Source organism: Balaenoptera acutorostrata, chromosome X (genome assembly GCF_949987535.1).
Source record: "Balaenoptera acutorostrata chromosome X, mBalAcu1.1, whole genome shotgun sequence".
In the NCBI taxonomy this organism is placed as follows: Eukaryota; Metazoa; Chordata; class Mammalia; order Artiodactyla; family Balaenopteridae; genus Balaenoptera; species Balaenoptera acutorostrata.
The window spans coordinates 15,445,523-15,465,106 of record NC_080085.1 but is presented as its reverse complement, the minus strand read 5'-3'; the positions used below and the strand labels follow the sequence as shown (position 1 = coordinate 15,465,106).

General features: G+C 36.9%; 1 protein-coding gene across 10 annotated transcripts in view; it reads left to right on the top strand.

Moving 5' to 3' along the window:
- Positions 1–19,584, top strand: part of SCML2 (Scm polycomb group protein like 2) — a 112,603-nt gene that overhangs the window by 13,496 nt on the left and 79,523 nt on the right. For 4 of the 10 annotated variants that reach the window (XM_057538156.1, XM_057538158.1, XM_057538153.1 and 1 more), the window contains exon 3: positions 740–808. In XM_057538156.1, the coding sequence (XP_057394139.1) occupies positions 740–808 (69 nt within the window). Of the gene's footprint in view, positions 1–739; positions 809–6,322; positions 6,392–11,913; positions 11,983–17,498; positions 17,568–19,584 lie in introns of all 10 variants that reach the window. The other 6 variants (XM_057538150.1, XM_057538151.1, XM_057538159.1 and 3 more) reach the window with 4 other exon arrangements.

Genomic DNA, 19,584 nt, shown 5'->3' with positions numbered 1-19,584 from the left:
TATTTGTGTCCTGATTGAAACAGACACATTTAAAATATTTAGGACAATAGGGAAAATGAGAATACTGACTACTTATTTGATAATATTAAAGAATTTTGGTTAATTATTCAGCATAATAATAGTATTATGATTAATTTTTAAATGAGTCATTTAAGAAATATATACTGTAATAAATGTGGATGAAATACATCTAAGACTTGTTGAAGTCCCAAGGTCCAGTACTGTTTGAGTTCCTCAGCCTAGCACAGAGAAAAGCTTTGCCTAGTCCATTGAATTACATTGTATTCTAGCTTCCCTTTTGTTTTAAATTCTCAAAAGCATGCACTTTATTTCTGAGGCACACTAATCTGAACATTGTAAGGATCAGCTCAGCTCATTTTGGTTTGTTCGTTCATTCACTTAACAAATGCTCAAGGGTGTTCTGTATGCCAGGTCCTTTGCTAGGCACTGAGGATACAGCAGTGAACAAAGGAGACAAAATAAATTTAAAAATTCCTGATCTTTTGGAGCTTACATTTGAGTGAAGTGAGACATACGATAAACAAATAAGCAAATTATAAGGTACATTATATATTGGAAAGTGAAGTCCTATGGAGAAAATGAGGATATTAATTACAAAATTAAAGCTGGCTTCTATTAGAAAATAGTTTTAGTTTATGGTTTTTATAAGTACTCTTTCAAACTGTTGCTCTGGCCTTCTGTTATTTCTCACTATTTTCTTTCTTTCTTTTTTTTTAAGAGTCAACGGATGAAGAGCAGGAGAATCAAGAGAAAGCTCCTCAGTCAGACACATCTCCTGTGCAAAATGGTAGGTTTTAAATTAGTTCAGTGCAACATATTTTCCTTCCTCACTCAGTGTTGATATAAACTCTTTTCTTATTGCTTTTGGTATAATCTCTGTATAGTAAGCTCCTGTAAATATAAAATCTAAGCAATAGGAAAGGTCAAAAAGATAGTATTTAATTTTGAAAATTTTACCTTGGTTTCACGTAGAGAGGGATTAAGTTAAAAGATAACCCTGTATTTCAGTGCAAATGTTGCCAAATTAAAGATATATAGTTATTAATTACCATGAATTACCAATTTAAAATAATTTGATTATTAATAAAAACCCTTCTAAGACTAGAGTCAGTGTGAAAGTCCTTTTTTGATGGTCAAAAGACAGTCCAGTGGATTAAAGCTTAGGCATTGAGGGGGTCTGACAGACCTGTTCTAGAATCTTGGCCTCATGCTTTACTGGCCTTGTGACCTTGGGCAAATTACTCAACATTCTTAGTCTCCTTTTTCTCCTGTGTAGCACAGGGATAATACTACTTACCTCATGGAACTATTAGAATTCAAGAAAATGAGTGTAAAGCACCTAATATAATGCCTAGGCTTATAGTAAATGTTCAGTAAATGTTCACTTTATTTATGAAGTCTGAGTTATTAATTCATGTTTTAAGTTTTTTTATTGTGAACAGCATGTATATAGCACTACATCAGAGACGCAGGAGATAGAATCTGACCCATTGCACCTGCTCTTAAGGAAAATGAGAAAATAAGTCATACATAGACAAAAGGCTGAATTAAAAAAATACTACAGCAAACTTACTGTGTTTACCAGAGATTTCCAGGCAAACCTCTTGCCCCTTGTCTTTCTGTTGTACCTGCCCTGCCAGCCCTACTCTTGGAGTAAGTAGTACACCCATGACCTTCTGTTCCTACAGGAAGATTGCCTATAGAGGTAGTCCCCATGGAGTCATTCTTTCTCACTGTAGCTGTGTCCTCAGTGTTTCCTTAGCTCTCTTTCTCATTGGCCTTATTTTGTTCCTCAGGTCTTCCTTCCAACCCACAAAACCCTCCAAAGGAAATGGAGGCCGTTAGGTTAGAATGTTCTTCCTTATCCCTACAAATTCCTTTCCATTTTTTTAATATAACAGTTTTATTGAGATATAATTCATATATCACACAATCCACCCATTTCAAATATACAATTCAGTGGTTCTCAGTAGTACATTCCCAGAGTTGTGTAACCATCACCATAGTCAATTTTAGAACATTTTCATCACCCTAAAAAGAGATCCTGTACCCAACTAGCAGCCACTCCCCATTTCCTCCCAGTGCCTCTCCCTAGGCAACCACTTATCTACTTTCTGTCTCTATAGATTTTCCTACTCTGGAAATTTCATGAAAATAAATTTGAAAAAATATATGCTTAAAGGTTGAAACTAGTAACTTTTCAAAATTCTCAAACTCTCTGTTTGAGAAATTCTGATGAAAAATGATATTACTTAATCAAATTGACAGACATCTGCAGATATTTCTCAGGGCCCTGACTCTAACATCTCATTTTAGAAATCAGTGAGTGACTGCTGGAAGTTAAGCTCCAAGAGAGCCAGGATTTTTGTCTGTTTTATTAACTGCTGCATCTGCAGTACCTAGTACAGTGCCTGACACATACTGGTGACCTTCTATGGGAATCCATGGATGAATAAGACAGATATGATTCTTGCTGTCTTTGAGCTTAAGTAGACATTAAACAAATGCCCAGTTACAGTTGTGATAAATGCTATGTGGTATTGGGTGCTGATCATTCAGCTGAGAAGCTTCAAGCTCTAGCTGTTTTGCCCATTTTCTTTACATAGCCTCTGAACCCAAACCCAGCACTGGTAGAAGACATTATGATTCTGATTTACTCTGGAGAAGACTGGGGGGCCTCATAGATTATGTTCAGTTTGCTGAAAGGTGTTTGGGTTAATGTATGGACTAGAATAGAGTACAAATCAAACAAGAAGGACAATAGACATGTGCAGGTAACAGTCAGATCACAAAGTTATGTGTGTACATCTGTCTCACGAACAGGCCTATCAGGTCCCAGGGCTCCTTTCTGAGAGAGGGTAAATCCGCCCCCCCCCCACCAAATCTGTCAGTGAGGATAAGATGCAGAGGCAGACGGGAACTTCATGCTTGTCTGTGACTTTGACTATTTTGGCTCCTGGTCAGCAATTCCAGCTGTGATATTGTAGATGTATCAAATCTAAATTAGTAAAGCCTTTTGCTATGTGTGTTTCCCCCATGTTATTGGCAGGCTCTCATCATATGGGCAACCAAGCTGAACGGTTCTGTGGACTAAAAATTTTTGCCTCATGAATAAAGAAAAAAATTAAGGCTCCAAAGGTTAAATTAGCTAGCAGTGCAATAGAAAATAATCGTATTATGGAGCACTGGTATAAAGGATTTGGTAGTTCCAATTATAGCCCATTAAGACACAAATGGTAATAGAATATTTTAAAAATTGTGTTGGATAAAGTATTTTCCAATGTCATTGAAAAATTTTACAGATGTAACTGGTTTGTGGAAGAGTCTTAATTAAGTTCTTTGAGGTATAATTGTGAAATGGTTTTGATTTCCCAGTCATTATTTTCAACTTATACTCCTTTCTTCCTGGTATGGTGGCTCCTTAATGACATCCTAGTCAGATTTTTTCCCCCATTCATGTGTTGTTTTGTTCTTCTTTTGTAATGCTCTCCAAGATCGTATGGTGGTAGAGCTTCAGTTAGAACCTTGGGTCTCTTGATTGTCAGGTTAGTGCTTAGGAGGTCACTGAAATAACCTGGTCAGTTAAATTTTGGAGCCACAGATCTCAGTTTTCACTTTTAATAAAGCTATCCAGTATTCTTAAGTTTAGGCACAACTATGACATTTAGTTTTAGAATAATAACATAAACCATTTATTGAGTTACTTGCATGTATACTACTTCGCTTAGTTCTCAAAATACCTTATACCATATGTATTACTTTCCTCATTTTATAGATGAAGGAACTGAGGCTGAGAAAGTGAAATGACTTGCTCAGGGTCACATAGCTAGTAAGAGGCAGAGTCAGTCTGAAAGACGGCAGGTTCAGCTCCAGAGCCTGTGTTCCTTGACATTCTGCTGCATACCTTTCAGCACTGTGGTAGTGCTTGCTTTACATTATCTGGAAGAAGAATTAAACCCAGTATTTTTTTTTAGTGGAAAAATCTCTAAAAGGGTATACAGTGTTACATATGACATGCTTAATACCATATATAATATGTGTACATGCACATATAAATGCATACTTTCAGGTAACAGTGGTATTCTGAAGTTGGCTCACATCGGCTTGGGAGAGCCAGTGGTACACATTTCTTCCCAACTTTGTGGTTGGTGACTTTACCTTGGCACCTTGCAGTCAGCCATGGTGGTAGTATTTACACCACAGAAATCTGCAAACACTACCAGTCAGGCTTTTTGTTTGTTTGTATTTTCTGGAAAGTTGGCTGTTAAACATTTATTAGCAGTGTGTAAGTGGAACTGTTATATCCTTTGAAGGATATATAAGAGGCTAGTAACCCAGATTCCCCTAGGGAGGGAGCTGCCGAACCCAATATTTTTATAGTGAGGAGATTAGACAAGAGTATAGAAAAAACCTCATGGTTGATGAGAATTAAACTTTGTATGAATTAATCGTACCTTTAATACTGCTATCAAGTCTTTCAGTGTCTTGGCAGTGTGACTGGCACAGTGAAAATCTTACTGTAGAACTATTTAGTAAATATAAATGTGTACTGTCTTCATACTAGCCAAATTATTTAAATAGAGAGCAGCCCATACATCCCTCTTGAGTGTTCACGTATGTTGAAGAGTCACTCAGTCATAACCAGAAAGCAGATCTGTTACCTTAAATGGTACACCTGGCATCATTCATAGATTCTTTTTTAAGAAGCTTGTCACTTGACAATTCAAGCATCAGTAAGGGTAAAACAGCAATAGATGGAAACACATCAAGTGTGGTTAAATTCGTTAGTTCATAATGATACTAAAAAACAAAGCAAAACTTATTTGTCATCTGTGGAGAATGGTATGGATACGATTCTTTTTTCTTTTTTTTTTTTTTAATTTTTAAAAATTTTTGGCCACACGGCATGTGGGATCTTAGTTCCCCGACCAGGATCGAACCCATGCTCCCTACATTGGAAGCACAGAGTCTTAACCACTGGAGCGCCAGGGAAGTCCCACGGGTACAATTCATTATTTTGAAAACTAGAAAATAAAGGAAAAGAACAAAGTGTTGATTGTGACTTCCCTTTGTGAGCTCTACCTCAAGGTAACTGAATGGTTGAAGAGGGGAGGTTTCTCTCTATAGAAGTTTTCTGGCTAATAAAGACAGGATGATAATTAGAATACCTCCATTTTGCAGCCACTAATGAACTAATGGATCTAGGCAATAATCATCCATGGCGGCTCATATCACAAAAAGAGCGAGAACTAGGTATATTAGGAACCCCCTGTGAGAAGTACCTATGAAGTCATCTTCTTTCCTCCTCCCAAAAAAGCCAAACCTGAATCTGGTTAAGCTCTTCTGGCTCGAAATAGCAATACAAATTTAGAGAAAATATAAGGACCAGAAGAAGCCAGCATCATGAGGAAGTGGTCAGCAAACTCCAGACTGGAAATCTCTGAACTGGTATCATCGGCAAAAAAATTGCTAGGGGAAGGGGGAAAAAGAAGGAGGAGGAGGAGGAGTCTATAGATCAAAAGAAATTTAAGAAATGTATCTGCCATTGCTCTGTATGGACTTTATTTGTGTCCTGATTGAAACAGACACATTTAAAATATTTAGGACAATAGGGAAAATGAGAATACTGACTACTTATTTGATAATATTAAAGAATTTTGGTTAATTATTCAGCATAATAATAGTATTATGATTAAATTTTAAATGAGTCATTTAAGAAATATATACTGTAATAAATGTGGATGAAATACATCTTAGACTTGTTGAAGTCCCAAGGTCCAGTACTGTTTGAGTTCCTCAGCCTAGCACAGAGAAAAGCTTTGCCTAGTCCATTGAATTACATTGTATTCTAGCTTCCCTTTTGTTTTAAATTCTCAAAAGCATGCACTTTATTTCTGAGGCACACTAATCTGAACATTGTAAGGATCAGCTCAGCTCATTTTGGTTTGTTCGTTCATTCACTTAACAAATGCTCAAGGGTGTTCTGTATGCCAGGTCCTTTGCTAGGCACTGAGGATACAGCAGTGAACAAAGGAGACAAAATAAATTTAAAAATTCCTGATCTTTTGGAGCTTACATTTGAGTGAAGTGAGACATACGATAAACAAATAAGCAAATTATAAGGTACATTATATATTGGAAAGTGAAGTCCTATGCAGAAAATGAGGATATTAATTACAAAATTAAAGCTGGCTTCTATTAGAAAATAGTTTTAGTTTATGGTTTTTATAAGTACTCTTTCAAACTGTTGCTCTGGCCTTCTGTTATTTCTCACTCTTTTCTTTCTTTCTTTTTTTTTAAGAGTCAACGGATGCAGAGAAGGAGAATCAAGAGAAAGCTCCTCAGTCAGACACATCTCCTGTGCAAAATGGTAGGTTTTAAATTAGTTCAGTGCAACATATTTTCCTTCCTCACTCAGTGTTGATATAAACTCTTTTCTTATTGCTTTTGGTATAATCTCTGTATAGTAAGCTCCTGTAAATATAAAATCTAAGCAATAGGAAAGGTCAAAAAGATAGTATTTAATTTTGAAAATTTTACCTTGGTTTCACGTAGAGAGGGATTAAGTTAAAAGATAACCCTGTATTTCAGTGCAAATGTTGCCAAATTAAAGATATATAGTTATTAATTACCATGAACTACCAATTTAAAATAATTTGATTATTAATAAAAACCCTTCTAAGACTAGAGTCAGTGTGAAAGTCCTTTTTTGATGGTCAAAAGACAGTCCAGTGGATTAAAGCTTAGGCATTGAGGGGGTCTGACAGACCTGTTCTAGAATCTTGGCCTCATGCTTTACTGGCCTTGTGACCTTGGGCAAATTACTCAACATTCTTAGTCTCCTTTTTCTCCTGTGTAGCACAGGGATAATACTACTTACCTCATGGAACTATTAGAATTCAAGAAAATGAGTGTAAAGCACCTAATATAATGCCTAGGCTTATAGTAAATGTTCAGTAAATGTTAACTTTATTTATGAAGTCTGAGTTATTAATTCATGTTTTAAGTTTTTTTATTGTGAACAGCATGTATATAGCACTACATCAGAGACGCAGCAGATAGAATCTGACCCATTGCACCTGCTCTTAAGGAAAATGAGAAAATAAGTCATACATAGACAAAAGGCTGAATTAAAAAAATACTACAGCAAACTTACTGTGTTTACCAGAGATTTCCAGGCAAACCTCTTGCCCCTTGTCTTTCTGTTGTACCTGCCCTGCCAGCCCTACTCTTGGAGTAAGTAGTTCACCCATGACTTTCTGTTCCTACAGGAAGATTGCCTATAGAGGTAGTCCCCATGGAGTCATTCTTTCTCACTGTAGCTGTGTCCTCAGTGTTTCCTTAGCTCTCTTTCTCATTGGCCTTATTTTGTTCCTCAGGTCTTCCTTCCAACCCACAAAACCCTCCAAAGGAAATGGAGGCCGTTAGGTTAGAATGTTCTTCCTTATCCCTACAAATTCCTTTCCATTTTTTTAATATAACAGTTTTATTGAGATATAATTCATATATCACACAATCCACCCATTTCAAATATACAATTCAGTGGTTCTCAGTAGTACATTCCCAGAGTTGTGTAACCATCACCATAATCAATTTTAGAACATTTTCATCACCCTAAAAAGAGATCCTGTACCCAGCTAGCAGCCACTCCCCATTTCCTCCCAGTGCCTCTCCCTAGGCAACCACTTACCTACTTTCTGTCTCTATAGATTTTCCTACTCTGGAAATTTCATGAAAATAAATTTGAAAAAAATATATGCTTAAAGGTTGAAACTAGTAACTTTTCAAAATTCTCAAACTCTCTGTTTGAGAAATTCTGATGAAAAATGATATTACTTAATCAAATTGACAGACATCTGCAGATATTTCTCAGGGCCCTGACTCTAACATCTCATTTTAGAAATCAGTGAGTGACTGCTGGAAGTTAAGCTCCAAGAGAGCCAGGATTTTTGTCTGTTTTATTAACTGCTGCATCTGCAGTACCTAGTACAGTGCCTGACACATACTGGTGACCTTCTATGGGAATCCATGGATGAATAAGACAGATATGATTCTTGCTGTCTTTGAGCTTAAGTAGACATTAAACAAATGCCCAGTTACAGTTGTGATAAATGCTATGAGGTATTGGGTGCTGATCATTCAGCTGAGAAGCTTCAAGCTCTAGCTGTTTTGCCCATTTTCTTTACATAGCCTCTGAACCCAAACCCAGCACTGGTAGAAGACATTATGATTCTGATTTACTCTGGAGAAGACTGGGGGGCCTCATAGATTATGTTCAGTTTGCTGAAAGGTGTTTGGGTTAATGTATGGACTAGAATAGAGTACAAATCAAACAAGAAGGACAATAGACATGTGCAGGTAACAGTCAGATCACAAAGTTATGTGTGTACATCTGTCTCACGAACAGGCCTATCAGGTCCCAGGGCTCCTTTCTGAGAGAGGGTAAATCCGCCCCCCCCCCCCCCCACCAAATCTGTCAGTGAGGATAAGATGCAGAGGCAGACGGGAACTTCATGCGTGTCTGTGACTTTGACTATTTTGGCTCCTGGTCAGCAATTCCAGCTGTGATATTGTAGATGTATCAAATCTAAATTAGTAAAGCCTTTTGCTATGTGTGTTTCCCCCATGTTATTGGCAGGCTCTCATCATATGGGCAACCAAGCTGAACGCTTCTGTGGACTAAAAATTTTTGCCTCATGAATAAAGAAAAAAATTAAGGCTCCAAAGGTTAAATTAGCTAGCAGTGCAATAGAAAATAATCGTGTTATGGAGCACTGGTATAAAGGATTTGCTAGTTCCAATTATAGCCCATTAAGACACAAATGGTAATAGAATATTTTAAAAATTGTGTTGGATAAAGTATTTTCCAATGTCATTGAAAAATTTTACAGATGTAACTGGTTTGTGGAAGAGTGTTAATTAAGTTCTTTGAGGTATAATTGTGAAATGGTTTTGATTTCCCAGTCATTATTTTCAACTTATACTCCTTTCTTCCTGGTATGGTGGCTCCTTAATGACATCCTAGTCAGATTTTTTTCCCCCATTCATGTGTTGTTTTGTTCTTCTTTTGTAATGCTCTCCAAGATCGTATGGTAGTAGAGCTTCAGTTAGAACCTTGGGTCTCTTGATTGTCAGGTTAGTGCTTAGGAGGTCACTGAAATAACCTGGTCAGTTAAATTTTGGAGCCACAGATCTCAGTTTTCACTTTTAATAAAGCTATCCAGTATTCTTAAGTTTAGGCACAACTATGACATTTAGTTTTAGAATAATAACATAAACCATTTATTGAGTTACTTGCATGTATACTACTTCGCTTAGTTCTCAAAATACCTTATACCATATGTATTACTTTCCTCATTTTATAGATGAAGGAACTGAGGCTGAGAAAGTGAAATGACTTGCTCAGGGTCACATAGCTAGTAAGAGGCAGAGTCAGACTGAAAGACGGCAGGTTCAGCTCCAGAGCCTGTGTTCCTTGACATTCTGCTGCATACCTTTCAGCACTGTGGTAGTGCTTGCTTTACATTATCTGGAAGAAGAATTAAACCCAGTATTTTTTTTTTAGTGGAAAAATCTCTAAAAGGGTATACAGTGTTACATATGACATGCTTAATACCATATATAATATGTGTACATGCACATATAAATGCATACTTTCAGGTAACAGTGGTATTCTGAAGTTGGCTCACATCGGCTTGGGAGAGCCAGTGGTACACATTTCTTCCCAACTTTGTGGTTGGTGACTTTACCTTGGCACCTTGCAGTCAGCCATGGTGGTAGTATTTACACCACAGAAATCTGCAAACACTACCAGTCAGGCTTTTTGTTTGTTTGTATTTTCTGGAAAGTTGGCTGTTAAACATTTATTAGCAGTGTGTAAGTGGAACTGTTATATCCTTTGAAGGATATATAAGAGGCTAGTAACCCAGATTCCCCTAGGGAGGGAGCTGCCGAACCCAATATTTTTATAGTGAGGAGATTAGACAAGAGTATAGAAAAAACCTCATGGTTGATGAGAATTAAACTTTGTATGAATTAATCGTACCTTTAATACTGCTATCAAGTCTTTCAGTGTCTTGGCAGTGTGACTGGCACAGTGAAAATCTTACTGTAGAACTATTTAGTAAATATAAATGTGTACTGTCTTCATACTAGCCAAATTATTTAAATAGAGAGCAGCCCATACATCCCTCTTGAGTGTTCACGTATGTTGAAGAGTCACTCAGTCATAACCAGAAAGCAGATCTGTTACCTTAAATGGTACACCTGGCATCATTCATAGATTCTTTTTTAAGAAGCTTGTCACTTGACAATTCAAGCATCAGTAAGGGTAAAACAGCAATAGATGGAAACACATCAAGTGTGGTTAAATTCGTTAGTTCATAATGATACTAAAAAACAAAGCAAAACTTATTTGTCATCTGTGGAGAATGGTATGGATACGATTCTTTTTTCTTTTTTTTTTTTTTAATTTTTAAAAATTTTTGGCCACACGGCATGTGGGATCTTAGTTCCCCGACCAGGATCGAACCCATGCTCCCTACATTGGAAGCACAGAGTCTTAACCACTGGAGCGCCAGGGAAGTCCCACGGGTACAATTCATTATTTTGAAAACTAGAAAATAAAGGAAAAGAACAAAGTGTTGATTGTGACTTCCCTTTGTGAGCTCTACCTCAAGGTAACTGAATGGTTGAAGAGGGGAGGTTTCTCTCTATAGAAGTTTTCTGGCTAATAAAGACAGGATGATAATTAGAATACCTCCATTTTGCAGCCACTAATGAACTAATGGATCTAGGCAATAATCATCCATGGCGGCTCATATCACAAAAAGAGCGAGAACTAGGTATATTAGGAACCCCCTGTGAGAAGTACCTATGAAGTCATCTTCTTTCCTCCTCCCAAAAAAGCCAAACCTGAATCTGGTTAAGCTCTTCTGGCTCGAAATAGCAATACAAATTTAGAGAAAATATAAGGACCAGAAGAAGCCAGCATCATGAGGAAGTGGTCAGCAAACTCCAGACTGGAAATCTCTGAACTGGTATCATCGGCAAAAAAATTGCTAGGGGAAGGGGGAAAAAGAAGGAGGAGGAGGAGGAGTCTATAGATCAAAAGAAATTTAAGAAATGTATCTGCCATTGCTCTGTATGGACTTTATTTGTGTCCTGATTGAAACAGACACATTTAAAATATTTAGGACAATAGGGAAAATGAGAATACTGACTACTTATTTGATAATATTAAAGAATTTTGGTTAATTATTCAGCATAATAATAGTATTATGATTAAATTTTAAATGAGTCATTTAAGAAATATATACTGTAATAAATGTGGATGAAATACATCTTAGACTTGTTGAAGTCCCAAGGTCCAGTACTGTTTGAGTTCCTCAGCCTAGCACAGAGAAAAGCTTTGCCTAGTCCATTGAATTACATTGTATTCTAGCTTCCCTTTTGTTTTAAATTCTCAAAAGCATGCACTTTATTTCTGAGGCACACTAATCTGAACATTGTAAGGATCAGCTCAGCTCATTTTGGTTTGTTCGTTCATTCACTTAACAAATGCTCAAGGGTGTTCTGTATGCCAGGTCCTTTGCTAGGCACTGAGGATACAGCAGTGAACAAAGGAGACAAAATAAATTTAAAAATTCCTGATCTTTTGGAGCTTACATTTGAGTGAAGTGAGACATACGATAAACAAATAAGCAAATTATAAGGTACATTATATATTGGAAAGTGAAGTCCTATGCAGAAAATGAGGATATTAATTACAAAATTAAAGCTGGCTTCTATTAGAAAATAGTTTTAGTTTATGGTTTTTATAAGTACTCTTTCAAACTGTTGCTCTGGCCTTCTGTTATTTCTCACTCTTTTCTTTCTTTCTTTTTTTTTAAGAGTCAACGGATGCAGAGAAGGAGAATCAAGAGAAAGCTCCTCAGTCAGACACATCTCCTGTGCAAAATGGTAGGTTTTAAATTAGTTCAGTGCAACATATTTTCCTTCCTCACTCAGTGTTGATATAAACTCTTTTCTTATTGCTTTTGGTATAATCTCTGTATAGTAAGCTCCTGTAAATATAAAATCTAAGCAATAGGAAAGGTCAAAAAGATAGTATTTAATTTTGAAAATTTTACCTTGGTTTCACGTAGAGAGGGATTAAGTTAAAAGATAACCCTGTATTTCAGTGCAAATGTTGCCAAATTAAAGATATATAGTTATTAATTACCATGAACTACCAATTTAAAATAATTTGATTATTAATAAAAACCCTTCTAAGACTAGAGTCAGTGTGAAAGTCCTTTTTTGATGGTCAAAAGACAGTCCAGTGGATTAAAGCTTAGGCATTGAGGGGGTCTGACAGACCTGTTCTAGAATCTTGGCCTCATGCTTTACTGGCCTTGTGACCTTGGGCAAATTACTCAACATTCTTAGTCTCCTTTTTCTCCTGTGTAGCACAGGGATAATACTACTTACCTCATGGAACTATTAGAATTCAAGAAAATGAGTGTAAAGCACCTAATATAATGCCTAGGCTTATAGTAAATGTTCAGTAAATGTTAACTTTATTTATGAAGTCTGAGTTATTAATTCATGTTTTAAGTTTTTTTATTGTGAACAGCATGTATATAGCACTACATCAGAGACGCAGCAGATAGAATCTGACCCATTGCACCTGCTCTTAAGGAAAATGAGAAAATAAGTCATACATAGACAAAAGGCTGAATTAAAAAAATACTACAGCAAACTTACTGTGTTTACCAGAGATTTCCAGGCAAACCTCTTGCCCCTTGTCTTTCTGTTGTACCTGCCCTGCCAGCCCTACTCTTGGAGTAAGTAGTTCACCCATGACTTTCTGTTCCTACAGGAAGATTGCCTATAGAGGTAGTCCCCATGGAGTCATTCTTTCTCACTGTAGCTGTGTCCTCAGTGTTTCCTTAGCTCTCTTTCTCATTGGCCTTATTTTGTTCCTCAGGTCTTCCTTCCAACCCACAAAACCCTCCAAAGGAAATGGAGGCCGTTAGGTTAGAATGTTCTTCCTTATCCCTACAAATTCCTTTCCATTTTTTTAATATAACAGTTTTATTGAGATATAATTCATATATCACACAATCCACCCATTTCAAATATACAATTCAGTGGTTCTCAGTAGTACATTCCCAGAGTTGTGTAACCATCACCATAATCAATTTTAGAACATTTTCATCACCCTAAAAAGAGATCCTGTACCCAGCTAGCAGCCACTCCCCATTTCCTCCCAGTGCCTCTCCCTAGGCAACCACTTACCTACTTTCTGTCTCTATAGATTTTCCTACTCTGGAAATTTCATGAAAATAAATTTGAAAAAAATATATGCTTAAAGGTTGAAACTAGTAACTTTTCAAAATTCTCAAACTCTCTGTTTGAGAAATTCTGATGAAAAATGATATTACTTAATCAAATTGACAGACATCTGCAGATATTTCTCAGGGCCCTGACTCTAACATCTCATTTTAGAAATCAGTGAGTGACTGCTGGAAGTTAAGCTCCAAGAGAGCCAGGATTTTTGTCTGTTTTATTAACTGCTGCATCTGCAGTACCTAGTACAGTGCCTGACACATACTGGTGACCTTCTATGGGAATCCATGGATGAATAAGACAGATATGATTCTTGCTGTCTTTGAGCTTAAGTAGACATTAAACAAATGCCCAGTTACAGTTGTGATAAATGCTATGAGGTATTGGGTGCTGATCATTCAGCTGAGAAGCTTCAAGCTCTAGCTGTTTTGCCCATTTTCTTTACATAGCCTCTGAACCCAAACCCAGCACTGGTAGAAGACATTATGATTCTGATTTACTCTGGAGAAGACTGGGGGGCCTCATAGATTATGTTCAGTTTGCTGAAAGGTGTTTGGGTTAATGTATGGACTAGAATAGAGTACAAATCAAACAAGAAGGACAATAGACATGTGCAGGTAACAGTCAGATCACAAAGTTATGTGTGTACATCTGTCTCACGAACAGGCCTATCAGGTCCCAGGGCTCCTTTCTGAGAGAGGGTAAATCCGCCCCCCCCCCCCCACCAAATCTGTCAGTGAGGATAAGATGCAGAGGCAGACGGGAACTTCATGCGTGTCTGTGACTTTGACTATTTTGGCTCCTGGTCAGCAATTCCAGCTGTGATATTGTAGATGTATCAAATCTAAATTAGTAAAGCCTTTTGCTATGTGTGTTTCCCCCATGTTATTGGCAGGCTCTCATCATATGGGCAACCAAGCTGAACGCTTCTGTGGACTAAAAATTTTTGCCTCATGAATAAAGAAAAAAATTAAGGCTCCAAAGGTTAAATTAGCTAGCAGTGCAATAGAAAATAATCGTGTTATGGAGCACTGGTATAAAGGATTTGCTAGTTCCAATTATAGCCCATTAAGACACAAATGGTAATAGAATATTTTAAAAATTGTGTTGGATAAAGTATTTTCCAATGTCATTGAAAAATTTTACAGATGTAACTGGTTTGTGGAAGAGTGTTAATTAAGTTCTTTGAGGTATAATTGTGAAATGGTTTTGATTTCCCAGTCATTATTTTCAACTTATACTCCTTTCTTCCTGGTATGGTGGCTCCTTAATGACATCCTAGTCAGATTTTTTTCCCCCATTCATGTGTTGTTTTGTTCTTCTTTTGTAATGCTCTCCAAGATCGTATGGTAGTAGAGCTTCAGTTAGAACCTTGGGTCTCTTGATTGTCAGGTTAGTGCTTAGGAGGTCACTGAAATAACCTGGTCAGTTAAATTTTGGAGCCACAGATCTCAGTTTTCACTTTTAATAAAGCTATCCAGTATTCTTAAGTTTAGGCACAACTATGACATTTAGTTTTAGAATAATAACATAAACCATTTATTGAGTTACTTGCATGTATACTACTTCGCTTAGTTCTCAAAATACCTTATACCATATGTATTACTTTCCTCATTTTATAGATGAAGGAACTGAGGCTGAGAAAGTGAAATGACTTGCTCAGGGTCACATAGCTAGTAAGAGGCAGAGTCAGACTGAAAGACGGCAGGTTCAGCTCCAGAGCCTGTGTTCCTTGACATTCTGCTGCATACCTTTCAGCACTGTGGTAGTGCTTGCTTTACATTATCTGGAAGAAGAATTAAACCCAGTATTTTTTTTTTAGTGGAAAAATCTCTAAAAGGGTATACAGTGTTACATATGACATGCTTAATACCATATATAATATGTGTACATGCACATATAAATGCATACTTTCAGGTAACAGTGGTATTCTGAAGTTGGCTCACATCGGCTTGGGAGAGCCAGTGGTACACATTTCTTCCCAACTTTGTGGTTGGTGACTTTACCTTGGCACCTTGCAGTCAGCCATGGTGGTAGTATTTACACCACAGAAATCTGCAAACACTACCAGTCAGGCTTTTTGTTTGTTTGTATTTTCTGGAAAGTTGGCTGTTAAACATTTATTAGCAGTGTGTAAGTGGAACTGTTATATCCTTTGAAGGATATATAAGAGGCTAGTAACCCAGATTCCCCTAGGGAGGGAGCTGCCGAACCCAATATTTTTATAGTGAGGAGATTAGACAAGAGTATAGAAAAAACCTCATGGTTGATGAGAATTAAACTTTGTATGAATTAATCGTACCTTTAATACTGCTATCAAGTCTTTCAGTGTCTTGGCAGTGTGACTGGCACAGTGAAAATCTTACTGTAGAACTATTTAGTAAATATAAATGTGTACTGTCTTCATACTAGCCAAATTATTTAAATAGAGAGCAGCCCATACATCCCTCTTGAGTGTTCACGTATGTTGAAGAGTCACTGAGTCATAACCAGAAAGTAGATCTGTTACCTTAAATGGTACACCTGGCATCATTCATAGATTCTTTTTTAAGAAGCTTGTCACTTGACAATTCAAGCATCAGTAAGGGTAAAACAGCAATAGATGGAAACACATCAAGTGTGGTTAAATTCGTTAGTTCATAATGATACTAAAAAACAAAGCAAAACTTATTTGTCATCTGTGGAGAATGGTATGGATACGATTCTTTTTTCTTTTTTTTTTTTTTAATTTTTAAAAATTTTTGGCCACACGGCATGTGGGATCTTAGTTCCCCGACCAGGATCGAACCCATGCTCCCTACATTGGAAGCACAGAGTCTTAACCACTGGAGCGCCAGGGAAGTCCCACGGGTACAATTCATTATTTTGAAAACTAGAAAATAAAGGAAAAGAACAAAGTGTTGATTGTGACTTCCCTTTGTGAGCTCTACCTCAAGGTAACTGAATGGTTGAAGAGGGGAGGTTTCTCTCTATAGAAGTTTTCTGGCTAATAAAGACAGGATGATAATTAGAATACCTCCATTTTGCAGCCACTAATGAACTAATGGATCTAGGCAATAATCATCCATGGCGGCTCATATCACAAAAAGAGCGAGAACTAGGTATATTAGGAACCCCCTGTGAGAAGTACCTATGAAGTCATCTTCTCTCCTCCTCCCAAAAAAGCCAAACCTGAATCTGGTTAAGCTCTTCTGGCTCGAAATAGCAATACAAATTTAGAGAAAATATAAGGACCAGAAGAAGCCAGCATCATGAGGAAGTGGTCAGCAAACTCCAGACTGGAAATCTCTGAACTGGTATCATCGGCAAAAAAATTGCTAGGGGAAGGGGGAAAAAGAAGGAGGAGGAGGAGGAGTCTATAGATCAAAAGAAATTTAAGAAATGTATCTGCCATTGCTCTGTATGGACTTTATTTGTGTCCTGATTGAAACAGACACATTTAAAATATTTAGGACAATAGGGAAAATGAGAATACTGACTACTTATTTGATAATATTAAAGAATTTTGGTTAATTATTCAGCATAATAATAGTATTATGATTAATTTTTAAATGAGTCATTTAAGAAATATATACTGTAATAAATGTGGATGAAATACATCTTAGACTTGTTGAAGTCCCAAGGTCCAGTACTGTTTGAGTTCCTCAGCCTAGCACAGAGAAAAGCTTTGCCTAGTCCATTGAATTACATTGTATTCTAGCTTCCCTTTTGTTTTAAATTCTCAAAAGCATGCACTTTATTTCTGAGGCACACTAATCTGAACATTGTAAGGATCAGCTCAGCTCATTTTGGTTTGTTCGTTCATTCACTTAACAAATGCTCAAGGGTGTTCTGTATGCCAGGTCCTTTGCTAGGCACTGAGGATACAGCAGTGAACAAAGGAGACAAAATAAATTTAAAAATTCCTGATCTTTTGGAGCTTACATTTGAGTGAAGTGAGACATACGATAAACAAATAAGCAAATTATAAGGTACATTATATATTGGAAAGTGAAGTCCTATGCAGAAAATGAGGATATTAATTACAAAATTAAAGCTGGCTTCTATTAGAAAATAGTTTTAGTTTATGGTTTTTATAAGTACTCTTTCAAACTGTTGCTCTGGCCTTCTGTTATTTCTCACTCTTTTCTTTCTTTTTTTTTAAGAGTCAACGGATGCAGAGAAGGAGAATCAAGAGAAAGCTCCTCAGTCAGACACATCTCCTGTGCAAAATGGTAGGTTTTAAATTAGTTCAGTGCAACATATTTTCCTTCCTCACTCAGTGTTGATATAAACTCTTTTCTTATTGCTTTTGGTATAATCTCTGTATAGTAAGCTCCTGTAAATATAAAATCTAAGCAATAGGAAAGGTCAAAAAGATAGTATTTAATTTTGAAAATTTTACCTTGGTTTCACGTAGAGAGGGATTAAGTTAAAAGATAACCCTGTATTTCAGTGCAAATGTTGCCAAATTAAAGATATATAGTTATTAATTACCATGAACTACCAATTTAAAATAATTTGATTATTAATAAAAACCCTTCTAAGACTAGAGTCAGTGTGAAAGTCCTTTTTTGATGGTCAAAAGACAGTCCAGTGGATTAAAGCTTAGGCATTGAGGGGGTCTGACAGACCTGTTCTAGAATCTTGGCCTCATGCTTTACTGGCCTTGTGACCTTGGGCAAATTACTCAACATTCTTAGTCTCCTTTTTCTCCTGTGTAGCACAGGGATAATACTACTTACCTCATGGAACTATTAGAATTCAAGAAAATGAGTGTAAAGCACCTAATATAATGCCTAGGCTTATAGTAAATGTTCAGTAAATGTTCACTTTATTTATGAAGTCTGAGTTATTAATTCATGTTTTAAGTTTTTTTATTGTGAACAGCATGTATATAGCACTACATCAGAGACGCAGGAGATAGAATCTGACCCATTGCACCTGCTCTTAAGGAAAATGAGAAAATAAGTCATACATAGACAAAAGGCTGAATTAAAAAAATACTACAGCAAACTTACTGTGTTTACCAGAGATTTCCAGGCAAACCTCTTGCCCCTTGTCTTTCTGTTGTACCTGCCCTGCCAGCCCTACTCTTGGAGTAAGTAGTTCACCCATGACTTTCTGTTCCTACAGGAAGATTGCCTATAGAGGTAGTCCCCATGGAGTCATTCTTTCTCACTGTAGCTGTGTCCTCAGTGTTTCCTTAGCTCTCTTTCTCATTGGCCTTATTTTGTTCCTCAGGTCTTCCTTCCAACCCACAAAACCCTCCAAAGGAAATGGAGGCCGTTAGGTTAGAATGTTCTTCCTTATCCCTACAAATTCCTTTCCATTTTTTTAATATAACAGTTTTATTGAGATATAATTCATATATCACACAATCCACCCATTTCAAATATACAATTCAGTGGTTCTCAGTAGTACATTCCCAGAGTTGTGTAACCATCACCATAATCAATTTTAGAACATTTTCATCACCCTAAAAAGAGATCCTGTACCCAGCTAGCAGCCACTCCCCATTTCCTCCCAGTGCCTCTCCCTAGGCAACCACTTACCTACTTTCTGTCTCTATAGATTTTCCTACTCTGGAAATTTCATGAAAATAAATTTGAAAAAAATATATGCTTAAAGGTTGAAACTAGTAACTTTTCAAAATTCTCAAACTCTCTGTTTGAGAAATTCTGATGAAAAATGATATTACTTAATCAAATTGACAGACATCTGCAGATATTTCTCAGGGCCCTGACTCTAACATCTCATTTTAGAAATCAGTGAGTGACTGCTGGAAGTTAAGCTCCAAGAGAGCCAGGATTTTTGTCTGTTTTATTAACTGCTGCATCTGCAGTACCTAGTACAGTGCCTGACACATACTGGTGACCTTCTATGGGAATCCATGGATGAATAAGACAGATATGATTCTTGCTGTCTTTGAGCTTAAGTAGACATTAAACAAATGCCCAGTTACAGTTGTGATAAATGCTATGAGGTATTGGGTGCTGATCATTCAGCTGAGAAGCTTCAAGCTCTAGCTGTTTTGCCCATTTTCTTTACATAGCCTCTGAACCCAAACCCAGCACTGGTAGAAGACATTATGATTCTGATTTACTCTGGAGAAGACTGGGGGGCCTCATAGATTATGTTCAGTTTGCTGAAAGGTGTTTGGGTTAATGTATGGACTAGAATAGAGTACAAATCAAACAAGAAGGACAATAGACATGTGCAGGTAACAGTCAGATCACAAAGTTATGTGTG